This window comes from Manis javanica, chromosome 15, assembly GCF_040802235.1.
Source record: "Manis javanica isolate MJ-LG chromosome 15, MJ_LKY, whole genome shotgun sequence".
Classification (NCBI taxonomy): Eukaryota; Metazoa; Chordata; class Mammalia; order Pholidota; family Manidae; genus Manis; species Manis javanica.
In genome coordinates, this window is record NC_133170.1 from 28029635 (window position 1) to 28056137 (window position 26503).

Sequence of the window (26503 nt, forward strand, 5' to 3'; positions counted from 1 at the left end):
AAAAAATCAATAAAAATATTCTGGGGGCTCCGGGGGGCTCCTTCTTGGTCCCAACCGGACCCCCAGACCCTGCTCTATCATTCCCGACAATTGGAAAAAATGTCCGGGGGGATCCCCGCGGCCCAGGCGCCGGTATTAGGGGGGTGGGTGGGGAGAGGTGGGGAGGGAGGCGGAGGGAGGGGGAGGGAGAGCGCCGCAGCCTCGGCGGCTGGAGTCAGAGCCGGGGAGGCGATTTCAAAAAATAATTAAAAATCGAGGAAATATCCTAGAAAAGCCCTTTTGGCGTGAAAACCCTAAAGAGGACCCAAGCTTCCCGAAACGGAGGTTTCGGGTGCCGGAAAGGTCTGTATCTCGACCTCTGGGGCTTTGGATCCCGAGGGGAAACTTGGAGGGGTGAGCGCCGCGGCGAGAGTGTCCGACTGCGGCCCAGAAGGGCAGAAACCGGGGGACGCGGTGCCAAGCGGGGAGAGACGAGGACCGGGGGGGGCTCTGGCCTCTCTCCTCCAGGGGTGCCCCGATATCCCCACACACACACCTCTCCCCCCTTCCTACCCCACCCAAATCTCCGCACCGAGGAAACTGGAAAGCCGAACTGTAAGTAACCTCGGTGAGGTGGGGGCTGAGGGAGAGGGCACTATTACAGGGGGGTGGCCGGAAAAATGGGGTGCGAGGGGGAGAGGGCGAGTTCTCCAGCCTTTCCAACCGGAGTTTGGAAAGCAACATGGCGAAACCGCGGCAGGTCCAGAGCTGTGCATACGTGGGCACACGGCTTGCTCGGCAAAGATGTGGAGCAAGGCTAAATAAGTGGTTCTTACGGGTTCCCCTAAAACACACGTTTCTTCGCTGTGACTTCCGGGGCTCCTGAATTCCCCGTTTCTCTCCTCCCCCCTCCTCCCCCCCTCCTCCCCCCGTAAGTGCCAGCGCGGAGTCGCCACCGCTTGGGGGGACCTGAGGCTAGAACGAATTGGCTCTGGCCCTCTGGGGGGCTACTTTTTTCCTTCTTGGTCCCGACTTCACGCTCCTACCGCCTTCTTCACTGCACGGAAAGCAGCCGCGGCTTCGCGAAAGACAGGTCGGGATGGGGGTGGGAAGGAGAGGCAGCCACATGCAAGCACACGCGCGTGAGATGCTCCCCCACCCCCGCCCCAGGACAGCCTAGCTTCTCCCGGATTGTCCTCGTCCCTCCTTCTCCCCCTCCCCCAGTTAATCTTGCATCCTACGAGGGACAGAAATAAAGCCACGCGTCTCGCCAAAGGGCGTGGGGTAACCTCGCGCCCAGGAGCGAGGAGGCAGGCGCAGAAGGCTGCCCTCTCCCAGTATTGGGGGGCGGCAAGAATCCGGGTGGCGACCGACAGAACGTCTGTCTAGAGACCTACCTCCAGCATCCAGGTAGCCACCATCCTGCGCATATAGGGCTGGATGTCCTTCTGCACGCATTTGAAGTAGGAGCACTGGGGAAGGTAGCGCTCCTCGATAGTGAGCAAATTCTGCAAAACGCGGTCGTCGTAGAGCAGGTTGGCGTCCGGCACGGCCCTACGGACCGGGTCCACCTCGCAGCACAGCAGCTCCATGGTCAGCCGGGTGCCCACTCGCTCCCCTACTTTCTCCGAACTGGAAAAGTTTGTGGGGTTTTTTGGGGGGAGGGGGGAGGGGAAAGGGTTCCCCTTACCTCCTTCCTTTGGCTAAACAGGGGCTTTTGGGGGGAAGTTAGGGGCAGAGAGAGAAGCTGGGGCAGAAGAGAGGAAAGGGGTGGGTGGCGAGAGAAAAGAGCTTCGGCGGCTGCTAACTCTGCCTGCCTCCCCTGCAAACTTGTCTCGCTCTCCCCAGCTCGCTCTCTGGTGCTCTCCGAGGCAGTGACGCAAACTGGCTGGGCAGTTACTTCTCCTCCCTCTAGCCTCACCCCCCTCTCTGGTTCCGCCTCCCCTTCCCTCCCCTCCTCCTTTCAATCTCTCCCTCCCTCCCTCCTTTTTCCCTCTTGTTATTAAGGAGAACAGCAGCTGGCCCGACCTAACTTCAAACGCGGTCCCCCGCCCCCCCCACCCCTCTCCTTAGCTCTCCGAGGCCCTCTGCCTCTATGCAGCCCTGTATGCCAGGGGCCCCGGATAGGGGAACCCATAAAAAAAAAAACACCGATTCCTATTTATTCTAATTTCACATATTCTGGAGGTGTTCCCATGCCAAAATACGACCCTCCAGCTTTGGCTTCTTCAAAACTGATTCTTACACTCCTGCCCAAGATCCCGGATGACGGGCAGATTACTTGAAGTTGCGGTGGGCTTAGACAATTTAGAAATAGATATCTTAAGCGGAAAATAAGGAGGGTGATCTTAGAAAACAGCAACCTCGCACACGCAGAGATAAAGGGTATGTCCCTTAAATTTAGGTTCCTGATCATTTCGAAGCTGCTTCAAAAGCCCGATTAAACGGACCAGAAAAATGTCCCCCCCACCCCACCCCCACCCACCTCTCAGAAGCGTGTGGAGAGGAAGAAGAGGAAGGGGTGGGTGTTAGGAGGGAGGGGGAGACTTCTCCGACGTGATAGAATGTGACCCTGGAGCAGAAACCATCCCGTTCCTGGGGGCGCCGCGGGCGCCACTGGGAGACGGGTGAGGCGCCCAGGGCTGTGGCAGCCTGGGGGCAGGGCTGCCGGCGGTTCCTCCGCGGCCAGCGGCCACGCAGAAAAACCCGCTTCCTCGCCCCTGCATCTGCTGACAAGCCGCCCAAGGTGTCTGAGCCGAACGTGGCCACACTGATACAGCTTTCTAGGAAATAGCCCGGGAGGGGGAGGGGAGGGGGCAAAGGAGGGATTAGGTTCGGCTCCCCCTCTCTCTCCCCGCGCAGACACTACCACCCCTTCCGTTTCTAGGAGGCCCAAACTTCCACTCTCGGTTCTGCACCCGCAGAACCCTCCGGGTTCACGCCAGGGCTTTCTCTCCGGGAGCGGGACTGCGGTGGGGACACTGCCAGCGCGGTCGGCTTTGACACGTGCTCCAACGCATCCTCGGGGCAGGGCTCTTACCGGGGATATGGTGGTGTTTCCTCGCCTCCTTCCTCCCGCCACCCCCCGCCCCCGCTCTGCCTTTCAGTGTTACTTCACTTCGGGAGGGAGGGGGGTGCGCCCCGCACCCCCAGCGTGCTGGCCCAACTGGCACGTGCAGCGAGCGTGACGTGGGTCGCGGGGCTCTCCGGACACACGGAGGTCTGCCGAGCGCCTCCTCCACCAAGAGAGGGGACCCGAACCCGGGCCCGCATAGCCAGCGGGCCGGGTGGGGGCGCGGGCTGTGTGAGCTGTTCACTCGGTTCCCTGAAAGCAGGGGGAGGTGGAACCGAGACGGCAGGGAGCGCCTAAACCAGAGGTGCTCAGCGATTAACTCGGGCTACAAGGCCAGCCCCTTTAAGCGAGGGCGGGGCAGAGAGGGCGGGCGGGAGAGTGAGGGGGATACAGCTTTAAAAGGGTGAGTGAGAGTTTGGGGCGCCGTCTCCCCTCCCTCTATTTGCATAGCCAATAGCTCTGGGGCTCCTGCTACTGCGCGCTGATTGTTACCGGGCAGATTACTTTTTTTTTTTTTTTTTGTGGGACGCGTTCCCCGCTACATCAAAAGGAGCCAAGGGAGGGCGGAGGGAGAGCGGGACCGGGGCGGGCCAAGGCGGGCGAGCGGCCGGGGCGCCTCCAACCTTATCAATAGCCCGGGAATTAGTACCCAATCTGCTGTAGGTAAAGAAAGGGGAGGGAAGGGGGCGGGCGAGGAAAATGTCTAATTGCTGTGGAAGCCATTAGCTTTCAGGAAGAAAAAAAGCTCACTGAAAAAACCTAAGTTGCAACTCAAAATGAAACAGTCCCGCGCCGCCGGTGACACTCCGGCTGAGTACAGCATTCCTCGGAATAGAGGCGGTCCCCAACAATCACCTATTGGTTTTAGTCAACTTGGACTTCCCGACTTAAGCTTTTGAGTCACTCCGGGCAAATACATTACCTTAGGTTGTAAGACCCCATGAAGGAATTACTCAGACTTCACCTCAGCCGCATCGGAGCGGTTCAAAGAAAGCTGCCGGGGTTGTAGGGGTGACAGCGGTATTTTCAAAGTATAAATCTAACTCTAATGCCAGGTAAGGACAAGCCCGCGATGGCTTCCAGCCTCTTGACATCGCTTGATGGCTAACCAAGCACCGTCTTTTCGCCTCCTCCCTGCAGGCGCAGCACCCCGAGCCTGGGTCTCCTGCTGGGAGGCGGGAAGAGGCGGGTGGTCGTCCTCCTGGCCTCGCCGACCCTGGGGGTACTGCCTGGGTGGCGAAACCTCAGGGCTTGGGAGCGACCGAGGGCCCTCTCGCCCCTTCCCGCGCCCGGCCCTCGCTCCGTCTGGCTTTCCAGAGAAATTCTGGCGGGGAGAGGGGCACGGGAAAGGTGGCCGCGACCGGGAGGGGCGCGGGCGGCTGCCCCCTCACCGCGGCGCTCTTCACGCACCTTGACCCAAGAGTCCGGACGCTTCCCGCGTGGCAGGCTCACCGCTTCAGGTTCCCCCGTTCACTTCCCCTTCCTATTACGGGCTGTTCCCGAACATGAACCTAGCATCGAATCCGTGCCCCAGTCGCTTTTCAGTCTCCGACACACGGGGTGGGGCGTGAGAGGGTGCGGAGGTTGGCAGGAATGTCTCTGGGAGGCTTGGACTGCAAACCAAGTTTTCCCTTTAGATCGCCACTCCGACCATGTGTTAAAACCTTAATTTTGCTTGTTAAAAAGCACTGCGCCCAGCACGCGGGAAAAGGCACGTTGCTTTCTGGACAAACGAGCGCGTTTCTTTTGAGTGGACAGGTTTAGAGAAAAAGCCCAAGCGCCTTGTACGCTGGTTTTTAAGTCAAACCTGCTCACTGTGGGGGGGAGAGTGGGAACGTTGGTTCTTCCTTATCCCATTATCACCTCTCAAGTCTAAGAAAAATATCCTGTCCTTGTAGGATCAGTGATACACTTCGCGAAGTTAGGTTTTATTGGAATTTTATTCCCTCCGTTGCCGGCTCCCCACCCTCTACTCTTCGCGTTTTGGAGTTTCGGTTGGACAGTGTACAAAACCCTGTAGGTGTAGGGTGCAGCCGGGTGTTGGGTGTTTATAGGCACATTTCTGCAGGAACCTGCAGCGTTAAGCACACAGACTACCGAGGTCACCTGGTGGATGCCCGCCAGCCAGGTGAGCCCGCTGTCGGCTCAGAGCTGCGGGGGCGCGCGAGTTCGAACTCTGCTGGCTCCGCGCAGGGGCGCGCAGGCCAGGGTTGCGTGTGGGGTGGGGGGGGGTGTTCAGACTCTGGAATGGGGGCCACCACCCTTTCCCAAGAGTAGGACTTTGTTCGCTCTGCAGTGAGCGATGGATGGTCAGGCAATCAAAACCGAAAAACCGACGGTTAATTAAAAGTACATGGCCAAGTGTCCGAGCGTTGGTTCCTGGCTCCCGGGGTCCCGGGAAGGATCTAGAGGACATGCAGACGTTGGAATGGGGAGGTAATAGAAGGGAGTGGAAGCAAATGGGTAAAACGTGAGAAAGGAAAAGAGGGACAGGTCGGGGACTGGAGTGCCCCGAGAAGGTGGACGGATGGGGCGAGGGGAAGGAGGTTCCCGAGGCTGGGGCACAGCGACTCCAGGTGAGACTGTGTCCCAGGCCCGTCACGGCGCCCCCGCCGCGCCCCGGGGCGCTCGGGCTCCCGCGGCCGTTAGGGTCGGCCGGGCCTGCGCGCTCATCGCCCGGCCGGGGCGTTCCAGCTTGAACCGGGGCGCTGAGCCCGCGGCGCAGCTGCCGCAGGCGTGGGGCGGTAGGCTCGCGCCTGCCGTCTGTTCACCCACCTAGCATCTTACTCCCCTCCCTCGGAAAAAAAATAGAGAAGAGAAAGATCCGAACTTCCCCCTCTTCCTGTGTGATTCAGCTGCAGGACACGCCTCACGCGGCCGAAAATAGCTCTGGAAATGCATTCGCTTTATAAAAATGAATTTTCCAATAATATTTGGGGTGCGGGGGCTTCTGGCCCGCGGTGGTGGCGGGGTGCGGCGTCCCGGAAGGGAAAGGAACCGGCCGGCTGGGTCCTCAGCCTCTCCCGGCGCCCCCGGGAGGGGGCCGCTGGGCGGCGGACGCGCGCCTCCGCTCGGGGAGCCACCACGCGGCTTTTTCGCGGAATTTTGACGTCAGCCGCACGTGGGGGAAGGGGCCGGGAGAGCGGGAGGAAGCGGCGGGGGAGGGGGCCGGGCGGGGCGCGGCGGCGGGGTCGGCTCCGCGCGGGGGGCGCCGGCCCGGGGTCTCGGGGCTCCCGGGCCGGCTCACGAGCGGAGAGGCTGTGCGCCTTTGCCCCGGAGCCAGAGAGCCGGCCCTCCTCCCAGGCCCTCCCCACGCCGGTGTCCACCCCGAAGGAGGTCATTTTTTCACTTTGAAATCGGGAGCCGCTCCAGGCCGCGGGAAAAGCTGGGTTTGGGGGGTTGTGGTCCAGTTCCGCCCGCTGTCGGCAGCGGAATGAATATCGCGATTGCAGGTCGCGACGCCTGGCCTCTTCGCTTCCCACCCTCTCCGAGAAGGGAGACGTGAATGTGTCTCTGTTCCTCGGGATATGCGGTCTGCGTTTACTTTTGCACGAAGAGTGTTTCACGCGCGACAAGTTCCTCCCTGCCCCCCGCCCCACTCACTGAACACCAGCTGGAGTGGTCGATGCTGTGTTCATTACGTGTAAGATCTATCTCCCTAGAGTGTGTGGGAGCCCCCTTGGACGAATTATAATGGATTAGGAGCAAATCCGTCTAGAAATATACTTGTCAAAAAAACTCCACAAATAGATGGGCAAAAACTCAGGGTGACTCCCCTCCCACCCGCTGGATACCCAGGTGGTATTCGTGCTCGTGGAGAACCTTCTAGACTTCGAAGACTGAACACTACCACTGCAGAGTAAGCCCACGCATCCTCCTTTTCCCTAAATCTGAGTAAAATACTTTTAATCTTTCAATGGTTGGGGGTGGGGTGGGAATATCTGAAATACGTCATTTTCTAAACCCACGGTGAAATTCTGAGTTTATGCTGAAATTTACAAGAAGCTTAAGTGGGACTGTTGGGGAGAAAAATAGTAAATGTGAACTGGCTTTTACCTTAGTGAGGTTAAAAGACTGTTGCCAGACTCAGATGCAGAAAACCAGGACCTTTTTCGAAAATGTGAATTTGAGGTAGAATTTTATTTGTTTCAAATATAAAGGAGAGGCTTTCTGTTTGAATCAGATGTGAAGTGTGGAAGTGTTTCTTTTTTAAGACGACAGAGTTTGGTTATGAGCAGTAATTTCTTCCTTCATTTTAACACATTTCTTCTATTTTTTACTTATTATTTATTTCTTTTTCGTTTAATGGTTGCTGATCTGACCCAAGAGACTTTGTTTTGTTTCTTCTGAAAAAAAGAAAAAAGTTAAAATTAATGAAAATGTCAGTGTTTGCTGTTGAAGCTCAATCTGAGAGAACTGTATTTAAGAGTGCTAGCTTCTTGGTATCTAATTTGATGAACACTTGGTTTGTGAGTATAAAGGTAGAAAAATAGAAAAAAAATACTGAGAAAAAAGGAAGGAGCCTAGGGAAGTATTTAAAAAACTAAAAAGACAAAAATGCCCTTTAAATTTTGCTTCAGCTTACTTTCAGACATTTAAGTTATGGGAGGTCAAATTAAACACTTTGTAGATCTAAATTATTAGTAAAATGTCAAGACTATCCCCACCTGAAAAAATTTTTTGAGCAATAGTCATTTTTATTTGTTTTCTATACACTTCAATTTTATCCATGTTCAAACTTTCATTCCCCTTTAAAATGCCCACTCTCCCAGTGTGTTTGAATATTCTTTCGATTTCATGGTTTCATTCATCTGTATCAGTTACCACCAAATTGAAGCAATGTAAAATATTTATAATAAATATTCCTTATTTCATATTTTATTTTTCAATCTTAAAACACAAGGATTGTCAGCATCTGTTAGTATAGTTTATAACATAATTATACAACATGCTGAATTCATATTCTCCACACTTTTAAAAACTAATTAATAAAAACCGGAGAAATCGTTTTCTTGTTGAGGCTTTTTTTTTCCTGGTGACAAATTCAGGAGGCAGATTGAAAGTTTTTCTAAAATTATATTCATGGTGGTCTTTTGTTGTCATGAAAAGGAATGAGATTTGAAATGCAAAACAGGTTGTTGTTAAAAGTTAAATCTTCAAAATGTGCACCTCTGGAAAGATCTGTCCTTTCTGTTTTAGGATTGACCTGAAAGCAAGCAGTCTGTATAAGCATGCTAGACAATCCAAGCTAGGTTGGATTTAGACTCATAGGAGGAATGTGTTTCCTTTTTGCTCAGTCTTAAGTAAGGGTATCTGCTCTTATATGAACTTGAAGCAAAGTCTGCGCCTATGCATTATGTAAACAACTCAGAAAAGCACAAATCCAGAGCAGAGGGCTTCATGTGGAATGTGAAATTAGAGCAGAAAAGCCTAATTTATTTCTGCTGCTAGCTATCTCAAATCACACTTTCATTGTGGTCCCATCAGCTACGATCCAAAAAATTATTTCTTTGTGATGTGTAGAGGTAAGTTGTTCAAAGCCCTATGTAGGAATGATGAGATAACGGTGATAATGATAATTCCTCTGTCTCTTCCTTCTTTCGTTGAGTTTGTGTGAGCCTTCATTTCATCTTTCTTTAAAAATTGTCATCAGATTTTTAAAAAATTATGAATACTGAAATTAGGTTTTTGTCCTGGGAATAACGCCAAAAGCATTCAATTTGCACTTTTGAAAATAAGAAGTCATCAAAATTTGGTATACCTATGGCTTAGAGGAAATAAAAACACACCAGACTAAAAAGAAACAAGAAAATTCCCTTGCCTAACTTCCAAATCCTTTCCTTCATCATGTCCACATATGTTTCCGTTTTGGGGAGCAGCCAGTTGGTCTGACCAACAAATGCAAGCTCAGGACCAAGACTCTTTGGTGTTAAGGAAGATGTCCTGAAGCAAATAGTTTGGGTTAGTTTTATGTAAGGTTTCAGATGAAATGTCTTACATCTGGCATCCCATGGCCACCAATTATTTCAGGATCGTGAAACATTATTTTTAAAATATATTTTGAGGGAGAGGAGTCTAGAACATGGATTTGATCAGTGCAGGCCATTGGGTATGTGGGTCTTCCTGAGATCACAGAAGATCTCTATTGTGTGATTTCAATAAACTGGCGGCTAGCAAGTTTTTCTACCCCCCTACTTCTGAATGTATATTCTAATGTTCCTCTTTTTAAATAAAATGGTATATCTAATCTAAAATTTCCTTAACAGAATATTGAGTAAGGCTCAAATTTACTTGCCTTTTTGTGAGAAAAGTTCATATAATTACTCTTTGTAGTGTAATTGCCAGCAATTTTGTGTTATCTAGCAAATGATTTAAGTAAATCGGTAATGGAACTCTAGTGAAATTTGCTACAGTTAGGATGAAAACCATACGTACCTCAAGAAATCAAAGTCTGACCTTCCATTTGGACACAAAATTTTACCTAGGCTGACTGTATGTTTCACTGAGCAAAAATCTTTCAAATTTAGGAAAGCCTTATTCTTTACAGACTAGATGCAGTCTTGCTTGGAGGCGGGAATGGACTGTAGAACCTCATGACATGTTGGCGAGTTACAGAATATGCCTTCTGTGTCTGGAAGTCTGCAATTGAAATTCTATACAGTATTCACTGAGGTTATCATGTCGAGCAATTATATATATCTTAAACTGATAACATCACAGGTCTGCACACAGATACATCAGAGCATTTGGCAACATGGTTCATATTTTAAGGTAGAATGTAAATGGTTTAAATGGAGGAGTCAAATATGCTGAGATCTCTGTGCTTGAGAGAATGAATGCCTGTGGCTTTTGTGATTTATTCATTCATTTTTAAAAATACAAACTGAGTCCTTACCATGTGCCAAACAGTGTGCGAGGCACTGGGGATGTGGTGGGCATATAGTTAAGATGGAATTAATGCTTCAGAAGGCAGCAAGAAGGAAAAAGACTTGAACAATACAGTCCCTTCCCCTGAGAAACACATTGTCTAGTGATTGAGCATGGGAAAAAATTAATATCACATACATGATATCTTAAAAAAAAAACAAAGCCACAGAGCAAAAAGCAGACAATGAGATGACATGCTATACCCATCTTACACAACTTACCTTAAGTCAGGGACGTGGAAATTTGTCTTTTGTTTAAAACTCAGTCTAGGCAAGTGATTATTATTTGGATCACATACTGTTTTTTACTATGTCCTTAAATTAGCCTCTTAATTTGTTTCTAATTTATTGGAACTGGTTGGTTGGATGTCTGGCTCACATGTTTGGGGTTTGCTTAGTTCTATTAAAGTAGCCAAAGATAGAGCTGTTTTCTTGGTCCACCACTGCACAAGCATTCCTTTCTTTGAATAGCTGAATTTCCCAGAGCATCTGTTTCTCGTCTGAATGAACCTTCCCTGAATCCGACAGGGTATTGATTAGTGTTTCACTCCTTTGGTTAGGGAAGTTGAGGTCAGAGTAGCTCATTTACTTGTCCTGAGTCTCCCAGACGTTGGCAGCAGAATATAGACCTCTGATTATTAGCCTGGTTGTCTCCTAAAATCAATACAGAACATATTGTCCTGTCACAGATATCATGTTGGTGAAACAGCATTAGGCTAGAAGTTAGAATACTTACATCTTCTTCATACTGTGCCACCAACCAGCACAATGCCCTGTGGATAACTTTAATGTTTCCATTTCTGAAGTTATCCATCGACAAAATTAGCTAGCTGTAGTAAATGATTCTGAAGTTCCCCTTTTAGCTCTGCATTTCTAAATTCTCCATGGCTTTATCATCATCATCATGAAAATAGGAATCTTATATGACAGCATGTTTTATATATTTTGTGTTTTGCATTATAATTCTTAAGTTGTGGATTTAGGTATATTCTCATTCCCTAGCTATCTGGGAGATATTAATCTATCACAGATTGGAACCTTTCAAACCCAGTTCCTTGTATGGGTGGGTACTTTGATGCATGTTACCAGTTGATGGAGAATGCTATTTTGCTTATCCTAGAACAGAATGGCAATCTTCAAAAACATACGGAATGTAAAAATATATGGAATATATCACTGTTCCAGGGTGCTTCAGGAAATCCCAGTACATAGATTAAACTAACCTAATGCTTATTTCTACAATTCAAATACAGCTCCTATTGGAGCACATATAGACATATGATTTTGAATGAACCCTAACTTGCAGATCCTTCTTTAGGTAACTAAGTGGCATCTTAGTGCCTGTGGGCCTCATTAAACGAGCTTATTCGGAGCTGCACAGAACGCATGGAACGTTAAGGGGCTCCTTTGGAGAAAAGAGAGTAAAGCAAATTTCTCAAGAGATGCCATCTTTAGACAACACATCCATTCGTGCTCTCTCTGGCATGCCCTAACAACTAGGAATAAACAAGTAAAGCTTTCTACTATGTCCCACTTTTTTTCCTCACGTTTCATTTCTTTGAACATGTGAGAAACTATTCACTGGGGTACTTTGTATGCAAATAAAACCCACTTAAGATGTAAACTATTTGCATTACAAATTATGTGCTTGTAGACATATTTTCCTTTTTAAAGTGGCTACTGAGAAAGAGAAACTTGCTGTAATTAATAAATAATTACATTTGGGATAGTTCCTGAACAGTGTTCTACATCCCTTTTTGAAATGTATGGTATATGGTGTCATGAAGAGAGCACTAGACTTGGTTTTTGGGGAGGTGGGTTCTAGTCCCCACTGTGCCATAAGCTGTATAACTTTGGGGCAAGACTCATATGCAATTACAACATTTTAGGGTTGTAAGGAAACTTCATGGGTGTCCCAGTCTGTACCCCATCTGTCATAGGGAGACCCTTTTAGAGCATCTCTGATAGATAAAAATGATGCCTTTGCTCAAACAGATGAGGACCTCATGTCCTGTAAGGTATCTCCATTGTCTGTTCTCAGTTATACTTCGCATTCTTAGGTTGAACAAGATGCTTCCTCAGCATCTAAACTTAGCAGCATTGGTGAGTGTCTTCTTACTACTGGTAGACCTTGAGCTAGGTCCTCTGCCTTATAGGATCTTCCCAAAGAACTATGTACCTTTAGAATTCTGAAGAACAGATAGGTTAAATTACTTATTGAAAGTCACATAGTTAATTAGGAGCCCAGAACTTCTTGCTTCCTCTCAATTTCTGCCCACATATGCTGTCTCTCGCCACTGAATCAAGGCAGAACTAGCCATCTCCCTCATTTATGCTGACAGTTGGTCAGATATTTGAGGATGCCATCCATTCACCATTCTCGCCCCAGCTTGACTACCCTTTCTCTACAAGCTGTTCGGTTGGATGTCAGCTCCTTGCCTGCAGGCTACCCTCTTCTGGATCCTGACTACTTCACTGGTAGCCTTAAAGTGTGGTATCTTTCTTAACAGGTGGCTAATGAGAAAGGGCAATTTAGAGTAAATTCAGAAATTTGCAGACAATCTGGTCACAACAAAACACACTAGGGCCACAAACTGCCATTTGCCTCCCTTCACTCCACTTTCCTGGTACCATTGAGGTATTCCTAAGTACCACTGAGAACATACTCACCTAGACCAGAAAGAGAAAATGGTTATCCCATCTTCTGGAGGCAGAATTTATTAATGAAACCCCAAACTGCACTCCATTTTCTCATCTATAAATTGAGTGACTTAAACAATGGATGATCTTATCTATGTTCTGAGGCCCTTGGGAACAAAACTGGTGTGTGTCTCTGATAACACATTTGGAGGCAAATTCCTGCTCATATAATGAGGTTCCTCTGCAGTCATCCCAACATAGCAAGGGTTACCTTCAGTGATCAAATAAAAGACCTATAGTAACTCATTAAGGATGTTGCAGGGGGATTGATGAGTCATTTATTTGCTCTGTGCCTAGGTTTCCTCATCTGGAAGATGGGAATGATAATATCTACCCAGCAGAATGGTTTTCAGGAGCAAATGTTTGTATTGTGTGTAGCACAGTGCCCTGTCATACAGTAAGCACTGGGATAAAGCTAAGTGGGGATTACTATTACTGTCGCACTCTCTTTTCTTGTGTTCTCTCAGAGTCAGTCCAGCTCTGGGAATACATGGAATTATTAATGTATTTCATATACTCTATGACCATATGGATATTTCTGTGCCAGATCTCGGCTCTGGAGTGTCTCTACCCACTGTTTACCACCACCATGGGTCAGTTACCCAGTGGCTGCTGCCAACATGGTTTAATCTCAAACAGGGCCATTCTAACTCCAAATTACCTCATCCTCACAGAGACATACTAATAATACATAATCTTCCAAACTGGGTAGAAGGGAAAGGGAAAAAAAAATCCATTCACAAAATCACGGAAGTAGAAAGGACCTTACACATCAAATATTTTCTAGGGCAAAATAGTTAGCCCATGGAGGAACAACTTGTATTTTAATGGTCTGAGGTTTATTTTTAATAAGTATCAGAGGAAAATATAACATCAAACTCATAATTTCACAACTATTACAATGGTATGTATGTTTTAAAAAGGAATCGATTTTTAAAAAATTGAGTTAGTTGTAGAAGTGAAATATAGATAAGGCTTTTAGAAATCAGGGAGTCTGTATACAGATAATTAAAGTTTGGGAAACACCCCATTTTTCCTTAGGAAAAAGCAGCTAAGGGACAGCAGCTCACTTACTCCCACAGTCACATGGCCTGTCGGTGGCAGTGCTGGGACTAAAGCAGCACCCCTCACTTACAAAACTAAAGAAGTTAAGTTTTTGCAGATTCTTTTCATTTAAACTACATTATTACAATTTCCCCATTCTTCTTATTTCTCCTGTCAATGTTCTATTGTGTTTTACAAATGCATTCTGTTCTCTAAATGGCCTTAGATATGTCTTGCTCATTTCTGTATTAATGATTGTCCTTACTTTGGACTTTGGGACTGGGTGCCTTGCTTTTTACCAGACCACCACTGCCTGTGACTTCTGCCTCCCAAGGTAGGTTTTCCTTTTGTCCTGTTATTTTTCCAAATATCACTGCCTTTTTAAAGACAGAAAAGTGTCATTACTTGAATATCTTACAGTTCTCTGGAAAACTCCATTGTCAGGGTTTGTCATTATTTGACTTGACCCAGAACTTGCTCTTTGTGAACAACCCTACCTCCAGCAGTTTGTCCAAAACAATCAGTGGCAATTGTTTAACATTTAACTTCCTGAAGTGGCAATACCCACTTACCCACTAGGGCTAATAAGAGGCTGGCTATAAAGATTTAAAAGAAACACTGGGGAATTTGCTACCCATGGGGGATTTGAAAAGCTCTGACATATTCATGGGAATCTGGAAAGCTACATGCATGTGCATGGTTTTGCATGTGCCCAGGAAATACCTGTGAAAGCCCTAATAACTTGCCACAGCTGATCTTGAGCCTCTGTGCCAACAAAGTGACAGTTAAGCAAAGTTTTAAACTGTCTGCCGGGTTGCTGAAGGTATGCCCACATACATATATACAGTCCCTTGGCAAAGACTAGGAGATTATTGGTTTAAGGCATTTAAGGAAACCGTCTGATCATTAACTGACCATGAAGCAAACTAAATGGAGACTTGAGTGGTTGCACATGACCAAGAATATAGACTTTATAGAATTAGTCCTGGAAAGTCACTAAGTAGACAAACAGCAACGACAATAACAAATTTTTATTTGTGTGTGGGATATGATTTTCAGAGTTGCTGCTTTATATTATTTGAAATGTCTGGTTTTCAATAAAAAATTATGAGACACAGAGAAATAGGAAATTATGGCCTTTAGTAGTGAGAAAAAAAAATCTATAGAAACCATCCTTGAAGCAGCCCAGTTATTGCACCTACTAGACAAAGACTTTCAATCGGTTATGTAAAATAAAATATGTTCAAAGCACTAAAGGAAAATGTAATTCTCTAAGGAATTAAATACAGGAAATAGAGAATATCAGTAAAGAGATAAATTAAGAATAACCAATTATAAATTCTGGAGTTGAATAGTACAATAACTAAAATGAAAAATTCACTAGGGGACCTCAACAGCAGAGTTGAAGTAGTGGAAGAAAGAAAAGCTAACTTGAAGATCAATCAATTGAGATTATCCAGTGTAAGAAAGAAAGAAAAAAGAATGAAGAAAAATAAACAGTCTCAGAGACCTGTGGGATACCATTAAGCATACTAGCATACATAGTGGGAGTCTCAGAGGAGAGGAAAGAAAAGGGCACAAAGAATATTTAAATAAATTATAGCTGAAAATTTCCCAAACTTATTTTTAAAACATTAATCTACACACCCAAGAAGCTAAGTAGAATAAACTCAAGAATAGTCACACTTACACACACCATAGTCAAACTTTCAAAAGACAAAAAGAGAATCTTGAAAACAGCAAGACAAAAAGCAGCTCATCACTTACAGGGGGTTGTCAGTACGTCTGACAGCTGATTTCTCATCAGAAACCATGGAGGCCAGAAGGCAGTGGGAAAACATGTTCCAAGTGCAAAAAAGAAAAGACTCAACCAAGATTTCTGTATGTGGCAAAAGTAACCTTCATAAATGAAGAAGTAATTAAGACATGTGCAGATAAACAAAACTGAAAGAATATGTTGCTAGCAGACCTTTCTACAAAAGGGAGTTCCTGTTTAAATCAAAGAACACTAGACAGTAACTCAAATCCACACCAATAAATAAAAAGCACAGGTAAATGTAACTACTTAGGCAAATATAAGAGACAACATAGATGTAGGGTTGGTTTTTTCTTTCTGGTAACAATTTTCTTCTATCTAATGTAAAATCCAACTATAAAACTATAAAAGCAATAACTATAAAACTGTGTTGATAGGCTTATGATGCATAAAGATGTAATTTGTATGACAATAGCACAAAGGAGTGATGGAACAGTGCTATATTGGAGTAAAATTTTGTATACTATTGAAATTAAGTTGATATGAATCCAACTTGAGATAGATATTTTACATTTTAACCTGATGTTAACTGCAATCCCCATGACACCAAGAAAATTATGTTCTTTTAAAAAAGGAAATAAAATGAGAATTTAAATAGCACACTAGATAATACTGTTAACACAAAAGAAGATATTAGTGGAAATGAGAACAGAAAGATATAATACATATAAAAAACAAATGCCAAACAGGTAGATGTAAATCCTACTTAACAGTAATTACATTAAATAAATGGACTGAACACTTAAAAGGAAGTGATTGACAGAATAGTAAAGAAAACATGACCCAACCATATGTGCTCTACAAGAAACAAACTTTAGATTCTGAGACACAAATAAGTTTAAGGTTAAAAAATGGAAAAATATATATCATGCAAACACTTAACCAAAAGAAAGCTGAAGTAACTATACTAATAACACACAAAATAAACTTTAAGACAAAAATGGTTAATAGAGGCAAAAAGGAACAATTTATAATATTAAAAGGGTCAATTCATGTGGAACACCTAACAATTATAAAAATATACACTTAATAAGAGCCCCCAAAACAAATGGAAAAATATCTGCTTTGCACTGAGCAGAAACCCGCCTCTGCTGCTTGTGCTCCTTGGTCTTATTTCTACCCTGCCCTGTGTGACAAGAGAGTTTTTCGTAGATTTGAAGCCAACTCTCATGTCCTTTCTCACTTTCCATTTTAATGTGACCTTTGCCCTGTAAATTTTTCCCTAGAATTCAGTTATATTCTCTTATAAAGAAAGCTACTACAGTGTTAAGAGCAGAACTTACTTTTATAGAATTTCAAAGTTAGAAGGAAACATTATTTTTTCCAAATGTCTAACTTTATAGATGAGTAAACCGGAGCTCACCCTGGTTAGATCATTGAGCTAGTTAATGGCAGACGTGGTTTCCAAACTCCTTGTCTAGTCCTTATTGAAACATTTTCCTTCTATGATAATGTTCTCCACTTTGGGTACTCTGGTTGCTGGCTTTGGGTAAGACAGAGACTAAATAACTCTTCTTTCCTCTCCCTTCTTTTAGTGCTGTCTGGCATCTTTCATCTCAAACCTGTCATAGAAGAAAAAAAACTAAAGGAAGGAACTACACTGGGCATGAAAAGACATGGATTCTTATCCTTTTCTTTTTAAATCACTAACCAACTTCTGAGACTTTGGATATGTTACTTCAAAAAATAATAATTACTATCTATTGAGCACCTACTGTTTACCAGGCATTGTGTTAGGCACTTTACATACAAGCCCCTATATATAAGTGTCTGCTTGTCTAAAATAAGAGAGTGTGCTACATGTCGTCCAGTGTCCCACCCAGTTCCAGGAGTGGGTGACCGTAAGGAGCTATCTTTCTTAGAACATTCTTACAGTTCCTGAGGCTTCTTTATTCTCCTCTTTCCTGTTTCCTAGCTGGCAGTGGTAAGGTTGCTGTAGAATAAAGCTCTATGTCAACTCCACTGTAGTGAGTCCTGGGCTGTGTCGTCCTCCTCTTTACTCTCCCAAAGGGCTTCCCACTTTTCCATAGGAATGGGCTTGACTCTTACTAGCCCCTGTTAGGGTTTCCATGATTGTATGACTTCCTCTCTCCTTAGACTCTCCCTGTGGATCTTTGATTCACTCTGATGCCTTCTTTTTCTACCTGTGGGCTCAGAGAAGTCAAATAATTTGGAAAAGGTCACCCAGATTATATATAAGTAGCAGAACCGGCAACTGTCTGACTCCATTGCCTTTGTTATTTCTGCTATAATATGATTCCTGTCTCTGAAATTTCACTTGGGTCTATTTTTCCCACCCTGACTTAAGATCGAGCTGAAGCCTGCCTTTTCCATCATCACCTTAGCCTGGCCACATTTTCTTCCCTCACAATTTCCCCACTAGATATTGTCTGCACTACACATCAGGCCCCACTTGGGGACTTAGATCTTAGGAGACCCTATAGTTTAAGTGGTTATAAATGTGGGGTCTGGAGTCAGAGGGCCAAAGTATGAATTCTGGCTCTACTACAAGTCTATGCAACCTTGGGAAAATTCCTTAACCTCTCTGGGCCTCCATTTCCTCAACTACAAACTAGAGATACTGGAACCACTTACCTCCTAGAGTTGCTGTGCAGAAGTAGCACAATGTCTGATACACGAAAGAAGGACTCAGTGAACTGATTCTATTACCAGATCTTGGGCTGAGTTCTGACTGGTCCAAGCTAAGCAACAGTCTTGCCAGAATGAGTGAGTAAGAAATGTGTACATGAATTTGATGAGTCCAGAATGACTTTCAGCACTGCGGTTTGGTGATGTGGTCTCAGATTTGAGGCCTGGAATTTGCTGGAACAATTAAAAAAATTTTTTTTAATACAAACAGAAAGTAAGCCTGAGAACAAAGCTGACACCCTGCAACATGTAGTAAGGCAGAGCTGAGAAAATCGAAGAGAGCTAGAACCAGAGGCTTGATCAAGTGTCCCCTGAAGTCCCCCTGACCCATTGCCTGAGCCAATTAAAAAATGTAGTATTTGAGTTTCCTTAGTTTTTAAAAATCATTTACAACTGAAAATATCCTGATACTCTATATTATTATTACTTTCCCATGTGTATTATGTGTGTCCAATATCTATGTCTATACATGTTGGATACTGAATACAGCGCACATATATATTGTCATGAGATTGTAATGTCCTTTAGAACAGACACTAACTTACTAAGCTGTATGTTGCCATGCCGCCTAGTACCATTCCATCACCTAGAAGGTTCTCATTCTCCTACACTTTATGCCAGGATACTCATGTCTCCCATCTGTGGACTTTGAGCAGATTTGAGGCAGAAAGAGAAGGTGGCCAGAGTCCCAGGTAGATTGGTCCTCTGGTGCTTCTTCATCTTCTGACTGTGTCATAATAATAGGAAAGCCAAACACTTCATAGAGTAGCTAAGCCTTACTGAGTTCTAGGCATTGTACACACACAATCATCTTTTCTCCTCTCAGTTACTTATGACGACTCTTATGTATGCCCTGTGTTACAGAATGACAAGCTGATATTTGGGGAGTTTACTAAGTGGACAAGTTCACCCAGCTTGTACATACTGTGATTTAGGAGCCTGCACTAAAATCACTGTATCCATACCTGCTAGTTCTCATTCCACTTTACAGAAAATGAAACTAAAAATCATAGATTTAAACCTTGTGGGTGTGGTTTAAAGAAGAAAGGTGATGTGGAGCTCTATCATCAGACCCATGTGAGAAAAATAAGCTTTAGACAGACGTCAGGAGATTGGTAAATAAACATGTATTCACTTCAAAAAAACGTTTAAAATATTATATTACTTTTTTAATGATTTTCACTTTCCCAACATTTTCAGGTAACCTACCACCTTCCTAATCACATAGGAAAGATCTTTACTTTTTGGTTTTCTTTTTTGAGTAAGAGTTTAAAATAGGATCATGCCAAATGTACTGTTTTGTAACCTGACTTTTCTTTTTTTCAGTTGACAGTAATCTCTTGGAGTCTTTCTCCACCAGTACATACAGATCTATTTCATTCATAGTAAGTGCAGAATGCTTCTGAATAGTAAGAATGTATCATAATTTAATACTTCCTATAATTAAGAGGCATTTGGGAGCCCACCCTCACCAACTTTCTGCTTTTATAAGTAATGTTCCATCAGATGTCACTGTACTTTGATTCTTTGGTCATTCGGGGGTGGAAGGAGAAAAATGTTGGAGTCTTGTTTCTGTAAATTAAGAGGTCCAAGAAAGGAAATGAACATCTTGAGGCCCCTATCTTCAATAGCCTTACAGTGTAAAAGGGATCACGCACACATAACTCTCACTTTAATATAGGAGAGAGGGGAATAGGGGTCACGCCAATGTTATGGGAATGCAGGAAGGGAGAGACTGAGGAGCTCAACTGAGTAGATGACTGAGAGGGCAGCATGGAGGCGGCGGCAACTGAGTTCCCGCTTGAGAAAGGGAAGCCTCTGATCTTGGTCTGCTTATTTTCCCATCTTCACCTGGCAGTGTGCCTGTTATTTGTCTGGACTTTTAGTTAGACCACTTGGTTGGACGCCTAGCAGCAGAGATGGAAAGGAAAGATGCTCTGGACAAAGGAGACAGGCAAGTGCGTGCTCTGCAGCGGGGGCTAAGGATGGGCTGGCATGGCAGGAACCATCAGCCACCTCGGGGAAGCACGGGAATGGAGAGACCTCAGCATGCGGGCTAAGAGGCACCCAAGAGGGAGTTAGATTTGCCTGAAAGAGAATTTTTTCTCCAGGGTATGTGATGAAGGTTGGGTGGAGAATTTAAGGATCAGCAGACAGCAATCTGGGGTGCTTTGAGCCAAACAGATGGGTCCATGTTCTTGACAGCTGACCGAGCAGCCCCAGGTCTTCCAGAATCTGCTACCACAGCCAACTGTATGCTTCGCTTTTGGGGGTTGTTTCTGCTTTGAAATGAAGTGGAGGAGCCACATGGAAGGAAAACTCCCAAGTTTTAGAAAAAACAAACTACCTCTTTTAGCTGCCACTGTGTATACATCCATAAAAATCCTCTCTATGCCCCCATGAACTTCGACATGCAGTTTATCTCATTTGTTCCATAAAGCATCAGATGCGACTTTAATGGCCTAACCCCAAAAAGATAACTTGACAGCCCTGAAATGTTCCGCAGCATTCCAAATAACCTTTGGCTGGAGCCGGCCTTCTACGGGGCCATGTGGATGTCAGACACACACAACTCGAGTCACGCTGACATAGCTGGGATGCCTGGGGTACCAATCACAGGCCAGCGAGGAGCCACTGGCTGGAGAAAACAATGCCAGTGTGCTCACATCTCTGCAGAAGGAGGGGTGTTGATGGTGACGGATTGACAGTTACAGCCAGAGGAGCATGGTGACCCTGATGCAGGGGGACGTGTGTCGGTGGTGCTGGGCCACTGGTCGGAGGGCTCCAGGGGCTCAGGCCATGGCTACACCCTTCTCCTGACCCCAACCAGAAAAATTAAGAAGGCATAGATAGATTTTCCCTAAACTACTTCCTGAATGGAGTGCAATGCTGCCTTCAGGGCTTTGAGGAATCCAGGGTTGATAATAATGGCCCCAATTAATTAAGCATTTACCAGACACAGTGCTAGGCATCTTACAGATAATTCATTTAATTTTCACAATTCCACTGTAAAATAATTATCACAATTCCCATGTTACGAAGGAGGAAAGTGAGGCTAGGAAGGAGGAAAAAAATTACCCAAATCCTGCAGCCACTGACTAGCAGAGTCAAGATTTGAACCAGTCTTTGAAAAGCCAAAGTCTGGGCTCCTGACCACTGTGCTCAGTGCCATGTGCTGATCCACATGATCTGTGCCACCCACAGCAGCCACCCTCCCAGATGGGGGAACTCTGTTGAGCAAGTAGAGAAGAATTCTAAAAGGGATTCTTTTACCTCTCCTGGTTTCCTTGGGGTCAGGTAGGCATGTTGCTCACTCAACACTGGGTTACTTCAAGGATTGTGCTATGCAAGACCCCAGGCTGGGTGCAGTGGGGGGCATTTGAGATGACACAGGTGTGGTGACTCTCTGAGGGGGCTGAAAAATGCAGGCATCTGGGAGGCCAGGCTGTGGGGTTCTTGCTTCTCTGATGAGTTGGTTTGGCATTAGTTTTTTAACCAGGGTCTGTCTGCCCTTTCTTTCTTTCTTTCCCTCCCTCCCTCCCTCCTTCCCTCCTTCCCTCCTTCCCTCCCTTCCTTGATTCCCTCTTTCCTCTCTCTTTCCTTCTTTATTTCTTCTTCTTCTTCTTTTTTTTAACAGAGTATAAACCTTTACTGACTTAACCTCTGCAAAGTACAGCCCTTAATCATTGACCTAAAACCATTAGCAAGCAGCATCTCGTCCGGCCCTCTGACAGAATGAACTAGGTACTATTATTACCCCCATTTTACGAAGACAAAGAGACTGAAGCTCAGCCAGGTGAAGGGACATCCTGCTGCCTGCCTGATTCAGTACCCTGTTTTTCTTAGCCACAGTAGCAGCACATGACATAATAGTGCCTCACTCTGTATAAGGTTCTGCTTCAAATTCTTATTTTATAGTCATGCACTCAGTCCTCATAACAGCACTGAGATAGGGACCATGATTATCTCTGTTTAATAGATGGGGAAACTGAGGCACAGAATGGTTAGGTAACTTGCCCAAGTTCACCCCACTAAGAGGCTGAGTTGGGATTTACATTTGCTTATATTTTGTGGTAAAATAAAAAACACTCCTCAGTTTTTGTTTTGTTTTCCACTTGAAATCTGCAGCAGCCCAGAGAGGGATGCCAGGGTACTGAGAATGTATTCTCGGCTCTGAACTGGGGAGGGGTGCCAGGGACAGCCACGTCCTGTAACTCTGGAGATGGAGGGTGGTGGAGAGACAGCAGGCAGCCGCAGGCCTGGGGCCCTGCCAGGGGAGGCCTCAAAGCCCACTCTGGGGTTGGCACCCCCATGCTGGGCAGTGCACCAAGGTGAGTCGTGGCTTTTAGGAGACCAGCAGAACATGGTCCTTGGGAGAAGAGAAAACCTAAGGGAGGGGCTGGCATGACCTCAGCCTTCAGCTCTGAGAAGGGCTGTTCTGTGAAATAGGGGATGTAGGTAGCAACTCTCTCAAAAGCCAGGCAAGAAAAAGGTTTCTGTTTGGGCAAAAGCAGGAGTGTTTTAGGAGTAAAGATGGGTCCCTAACAATGCACAATGTTCCAACCTGGAAGAGGTGGCTGTAGACACTGCGCCCAAAAGAGGGGCCACTAGGGAAAGGAGATGGGTGGGCTTTAAGTTGGCTTCTTCATTATTTCTGCCCACTAACCTCTGAAACCCTATCCATCTTTGAAGCCTTGGCTACACTGCCACCTCCTCCATGAAACCCTCCCTGACCAACCACCCCCCAACAGCTGTAGAACTCAGTTTTCTTCAGGGGACAAAAAGCCTAAGTACTCTGAGATTCAGACCAGTTCACATTCATTCAGGGCGGGGCTCACCAGTGGACTGAGGCTTAGACCAGTCATTCAGGTGACAGAAGCCCCAGACATTCTGGAATCCAGCCCAGTCAGTCCGTTCTTACAGCAAATATGCACTTTCTGCTGTTCATTTGGCCTTCGGTGTTAGGTGTCACCTCTCTGGTATGGTGTCTTCTGGAGTTAGCTGCTTCTCATGGTTGCATTTCTCAGATGCTCACACAACACTCAGCTCTTGGCATGTGCTGAGCACTGTTTAACTGCTTCTCAGGGATTATCTCACTTGATCCTCCCAGTGACCCTAGGAGTCAATGTTATTATTGTCACTGATTACAGAGAACGAAGCAGAGGCCCAAGTCCTCAGCAGCTAAGACTCAAGCAGGGACTTGAACACAGTGTTGAAACCCCCGGCATCAAACTTTGGGATTTCTCCCAGGCTTGTCCTCGGCAAAGAGAAGTCAGGGACCTTCATCTCCTGTGTATCTCCTATAGCTCCTAGCAGGTGCCTGTACACAGTACTTGCTCAATAAATGTTGGCTTATTGATGTTCAAAGACATTTATAATCTACATTTTCACAGATCAGTGAGTTAGGATGCTTTTGAGAGGACAAAATAGTGTTGAATCCTTGCTAGCCAAACTCAGGTACTTCTTGGGGGAAGTGAGAGATTTGCAGGCAGCACCCTAGAAAATTTTATTATAAGTCTTTAGGATAGCTGTGATGTAATAAATACACACACACACACACACACACACACACACACACACACACACCAAAAAAAAAAAAAATGGTCTTTGTCCCTAGTTCCTGACACAGCTGTCAAATCCCTTGAAATTTCCTGGGTGATAGGAGCATTCTTGTTCTAGTAAGACCACTCATAGTTCACCAGTGGCCAGTGGTTTAATCAATTGTATCTAGAAAGGTAGTGACTCCAGCTCCGTGGGGACAAAAACTCCTGTGCTCAGGATCCTTTGAGACCTTACCCTATGTATCTCTTCATCTGGCTGTTTATTTTTATCCTTTATAAGGAACTGGTAATAGTAGGTAAACTGCCTCTGACTTCTGTGAGTCATTCTAGCAAATTATCAAACTGAGATAGGTGTTGTGGGAATCCCTGAATTTACAGTCAGTTGGCCAGGATTACAGGTGGCAACATGGTACTTTTAACTGGCATCTAACGTGGGTACAGTCTGTGGGCCTGAGCACTTTGTCTTGCCTGTAGGGTGTGTGCTAATTCCAGGTATTTAGTATCATAAATGAATTGAATTGTAAGACACCAAGTTAGTGTTTAGAGAGTTAGAGAATTGGTTGGTGTGGTGGAAAAGCCCACACATTTGGTGTCAGAAGTATGAGTAAACACACTTTTATATTAGCAAAGAGAAAGGTAAGAAGCAGTTGGCAATGAGGGGTGCTGAGAGACAACCCATTTCAGTAAAACCTTGATTAATTGACTCAAAAACACTTTATTAACTACTCTTCTTCTGTCCTCCACTTGTAGGAGAATATAAAATAAAACTGACTCATACAAGGAGTGATGATGAAAATGCAACTTCCAGAAGATTCCAAGGCAGCAGCGTGGACTAGATTTGATCTCTACCTCCTAGGTCTATATCTCCAATCTTGGACAATAAGAGCTAGTGCCCAGTGGTGGTGTGAAGTCAGAAGAAGCTCCTAACCAAGATCACCAAGAAAGTTGCATCATTTTTCTGTCCTTGCTAAGATGTGAAAGTAGACTCAGTTTTTGAGAGATTTTTTTTGTAAGGTTTGAAACATAAAGTATTTTTTTCAAGGTGACCTTCAACTCATTACAGTGGCATTTGGAAGAACATCTCCAAACTCTGTTTTGGTCAATTGGCCTTTAAGAGTTACTAATAAATTGCAAGCTGCAGAAAAAGTGGGGAAGAAGGTACGCACTTCACCAAAGGATTGGTTGCTTATCTAGACATTCTCTCTCGGTGATTCTTTAAATTGAGAGCATTTCTGGTGCATTTTAAATGGTTTCATTCCCCTGAAAGTGAGACTTATATACTCCATACAGAAAATCTGGCAAAATTTACTTGATTTTGAAATCCTTATAAAGCATACCATGTTAAAGCTGAAAGGGGCATTGAGTCACTCCTGCTCGTTTTAAAGCTTCAAGAAATTAAGTGACTTGTCACATCAAAGGCTTTGTCCGTGGTGAGCTAATTCCCAGTTTTCTCCCACTACTGTGCATTTTCCTTATATCCAAAATATCTGATCATCCCTAGGGAGGACACTCTATTTGGTCCTCAGCTGCTGTCATTGATCTCCCTTTTGGATTTTTGCCCCTTCTACAGTGGAAAAATTTCAAACATAAAGATAAAGACTACAGTTTAAAAAACTCCCATGTGCCCCTCATTCTACAAGTATAAAGAATATAATATAAAAACCTCCCATGTGTCCTAACTCTACAATTATTAACATATGACCAATTTTCTTTTATCTACACCTGTCTCCAGTTCCCCCTCCTACACAGATTTTAAAGTAAATCCAATATTCCTGTAATTTCTTCTGTAAATACTCCATGCATAACGTGTAAGAACTCTCTCATATCTCACATGTATATCTACAATACAATGCCCACAACTAACAAAAATTAACAATATTTCCTTAATACCATCAAATTTCCTCGGTTGTCTGTCTCTCTTTTCCTGCTGCTGTTTTTAAAATCAGGATCCAAAAAAAAGCCAGAGATCAGATCTCAGATATCAGGTAGAATAATCAGCTAATCATTCAAAGTTCTTTCATTAGAGTGTTTACTAAACAAGGGGAAATAAATTGCATAATAGGGATACTTTATAATCATCATAGATCATATTTATATACGTCCTCACACTTCATAAGCTTCTGTGACCTTTGACATTCACATCAGATATAGAGTAGAAAGGTATTATTTCCAGAGGAAACTGACGCCTGGAGGTTTTAAGGAATCCAATTAGTGGTTAAGCTGAGACCCCCCCACCCCCACCGCCACCACTAAGTTTCCTGGCTGGGCTTTTCTGATTGCAACAAAATATTATAACCTCATCTCATTACAATGGCGGCTTCTTTGTAAGTTCCCATTCTCTTCTAAACATTAGAAGAAGCTCACTTAACCTTCTCAACAACCCTGTGAAGTAGGTGCCTTTGTTCTCAGTACAGCTGATGAGAAATCCCGGGCACAGAGGGGTTAGAACGTTTACTCAAGGTCATGCAGCGGTAGAGTTCACACCCAGGTCTTTCTGATTCCGGAGCTCAAGCTTATAACTTTTGTAACATACGAGCATTGCATTGCAAGGCAAATTAATTTCCAGTGTTGAATTTACCTCCACTGACTTATCTTTCTTCCCTTTTAGAATTTGGCTTTGATTATGAAATAAAATTACATTTAAAACAATTTCTACTCTAAAGACATTTCACAAACGTGGACGTGATTTTCCCTTTATCTGAATTCGTGAAGTTCTACACGACTCCCAACTAAATAATTAAAAGCTGAAAATAAA

The 26503-nt window shown here is 44.9% G+C and overlaps 1 protein-coding gene and 1 long non-coding RNA gene across 3 annotated transcripts in view; one reads left to right on the forward strand and one right to left on the reverse strand.

Annotated features, from left to right (window-relative positions):
• Window positions 1-4609, reverse strand: part of CCND2 (cyclin D2) — a 31866-nt gene extending 27257 nt beyond the window's left edge. The window contains exons 1-2 of one of the 2 annotated variants that reach the window (XM_017671362.3): window positions 4463-4609; window positions 1377-1611 (exon numbers count right to left, since the gene is read on the reverse strand). In XM_017671362.3, the coding sequence (XP_017526851.1) occupies window positions 1377-1571 (195 nt within the window). In that variant the 5' untranslated portion in view covers window positions 1572-1611; window positions 4463-4609. Of the gene's footprint in view, window positions 1-1376; window positions 1612-3019; window positions 3036-4462 lie in introns of those variants that run through there. The other variant, XM_037009026.2, reaches the window with a different exon arrangement.
• On the forward strand, window positions 1-26503 carry LOC108403977 (uncharacterized). Its single transcript, XR_012125935.1, has 4 exons — window positions 1-594; window positions 17074-18265; window positions 19514-19572; window positions 24499-26503. It is a non-coding gene; the product is annotated as an uncharacterized lncRNA (long non-coding RNA).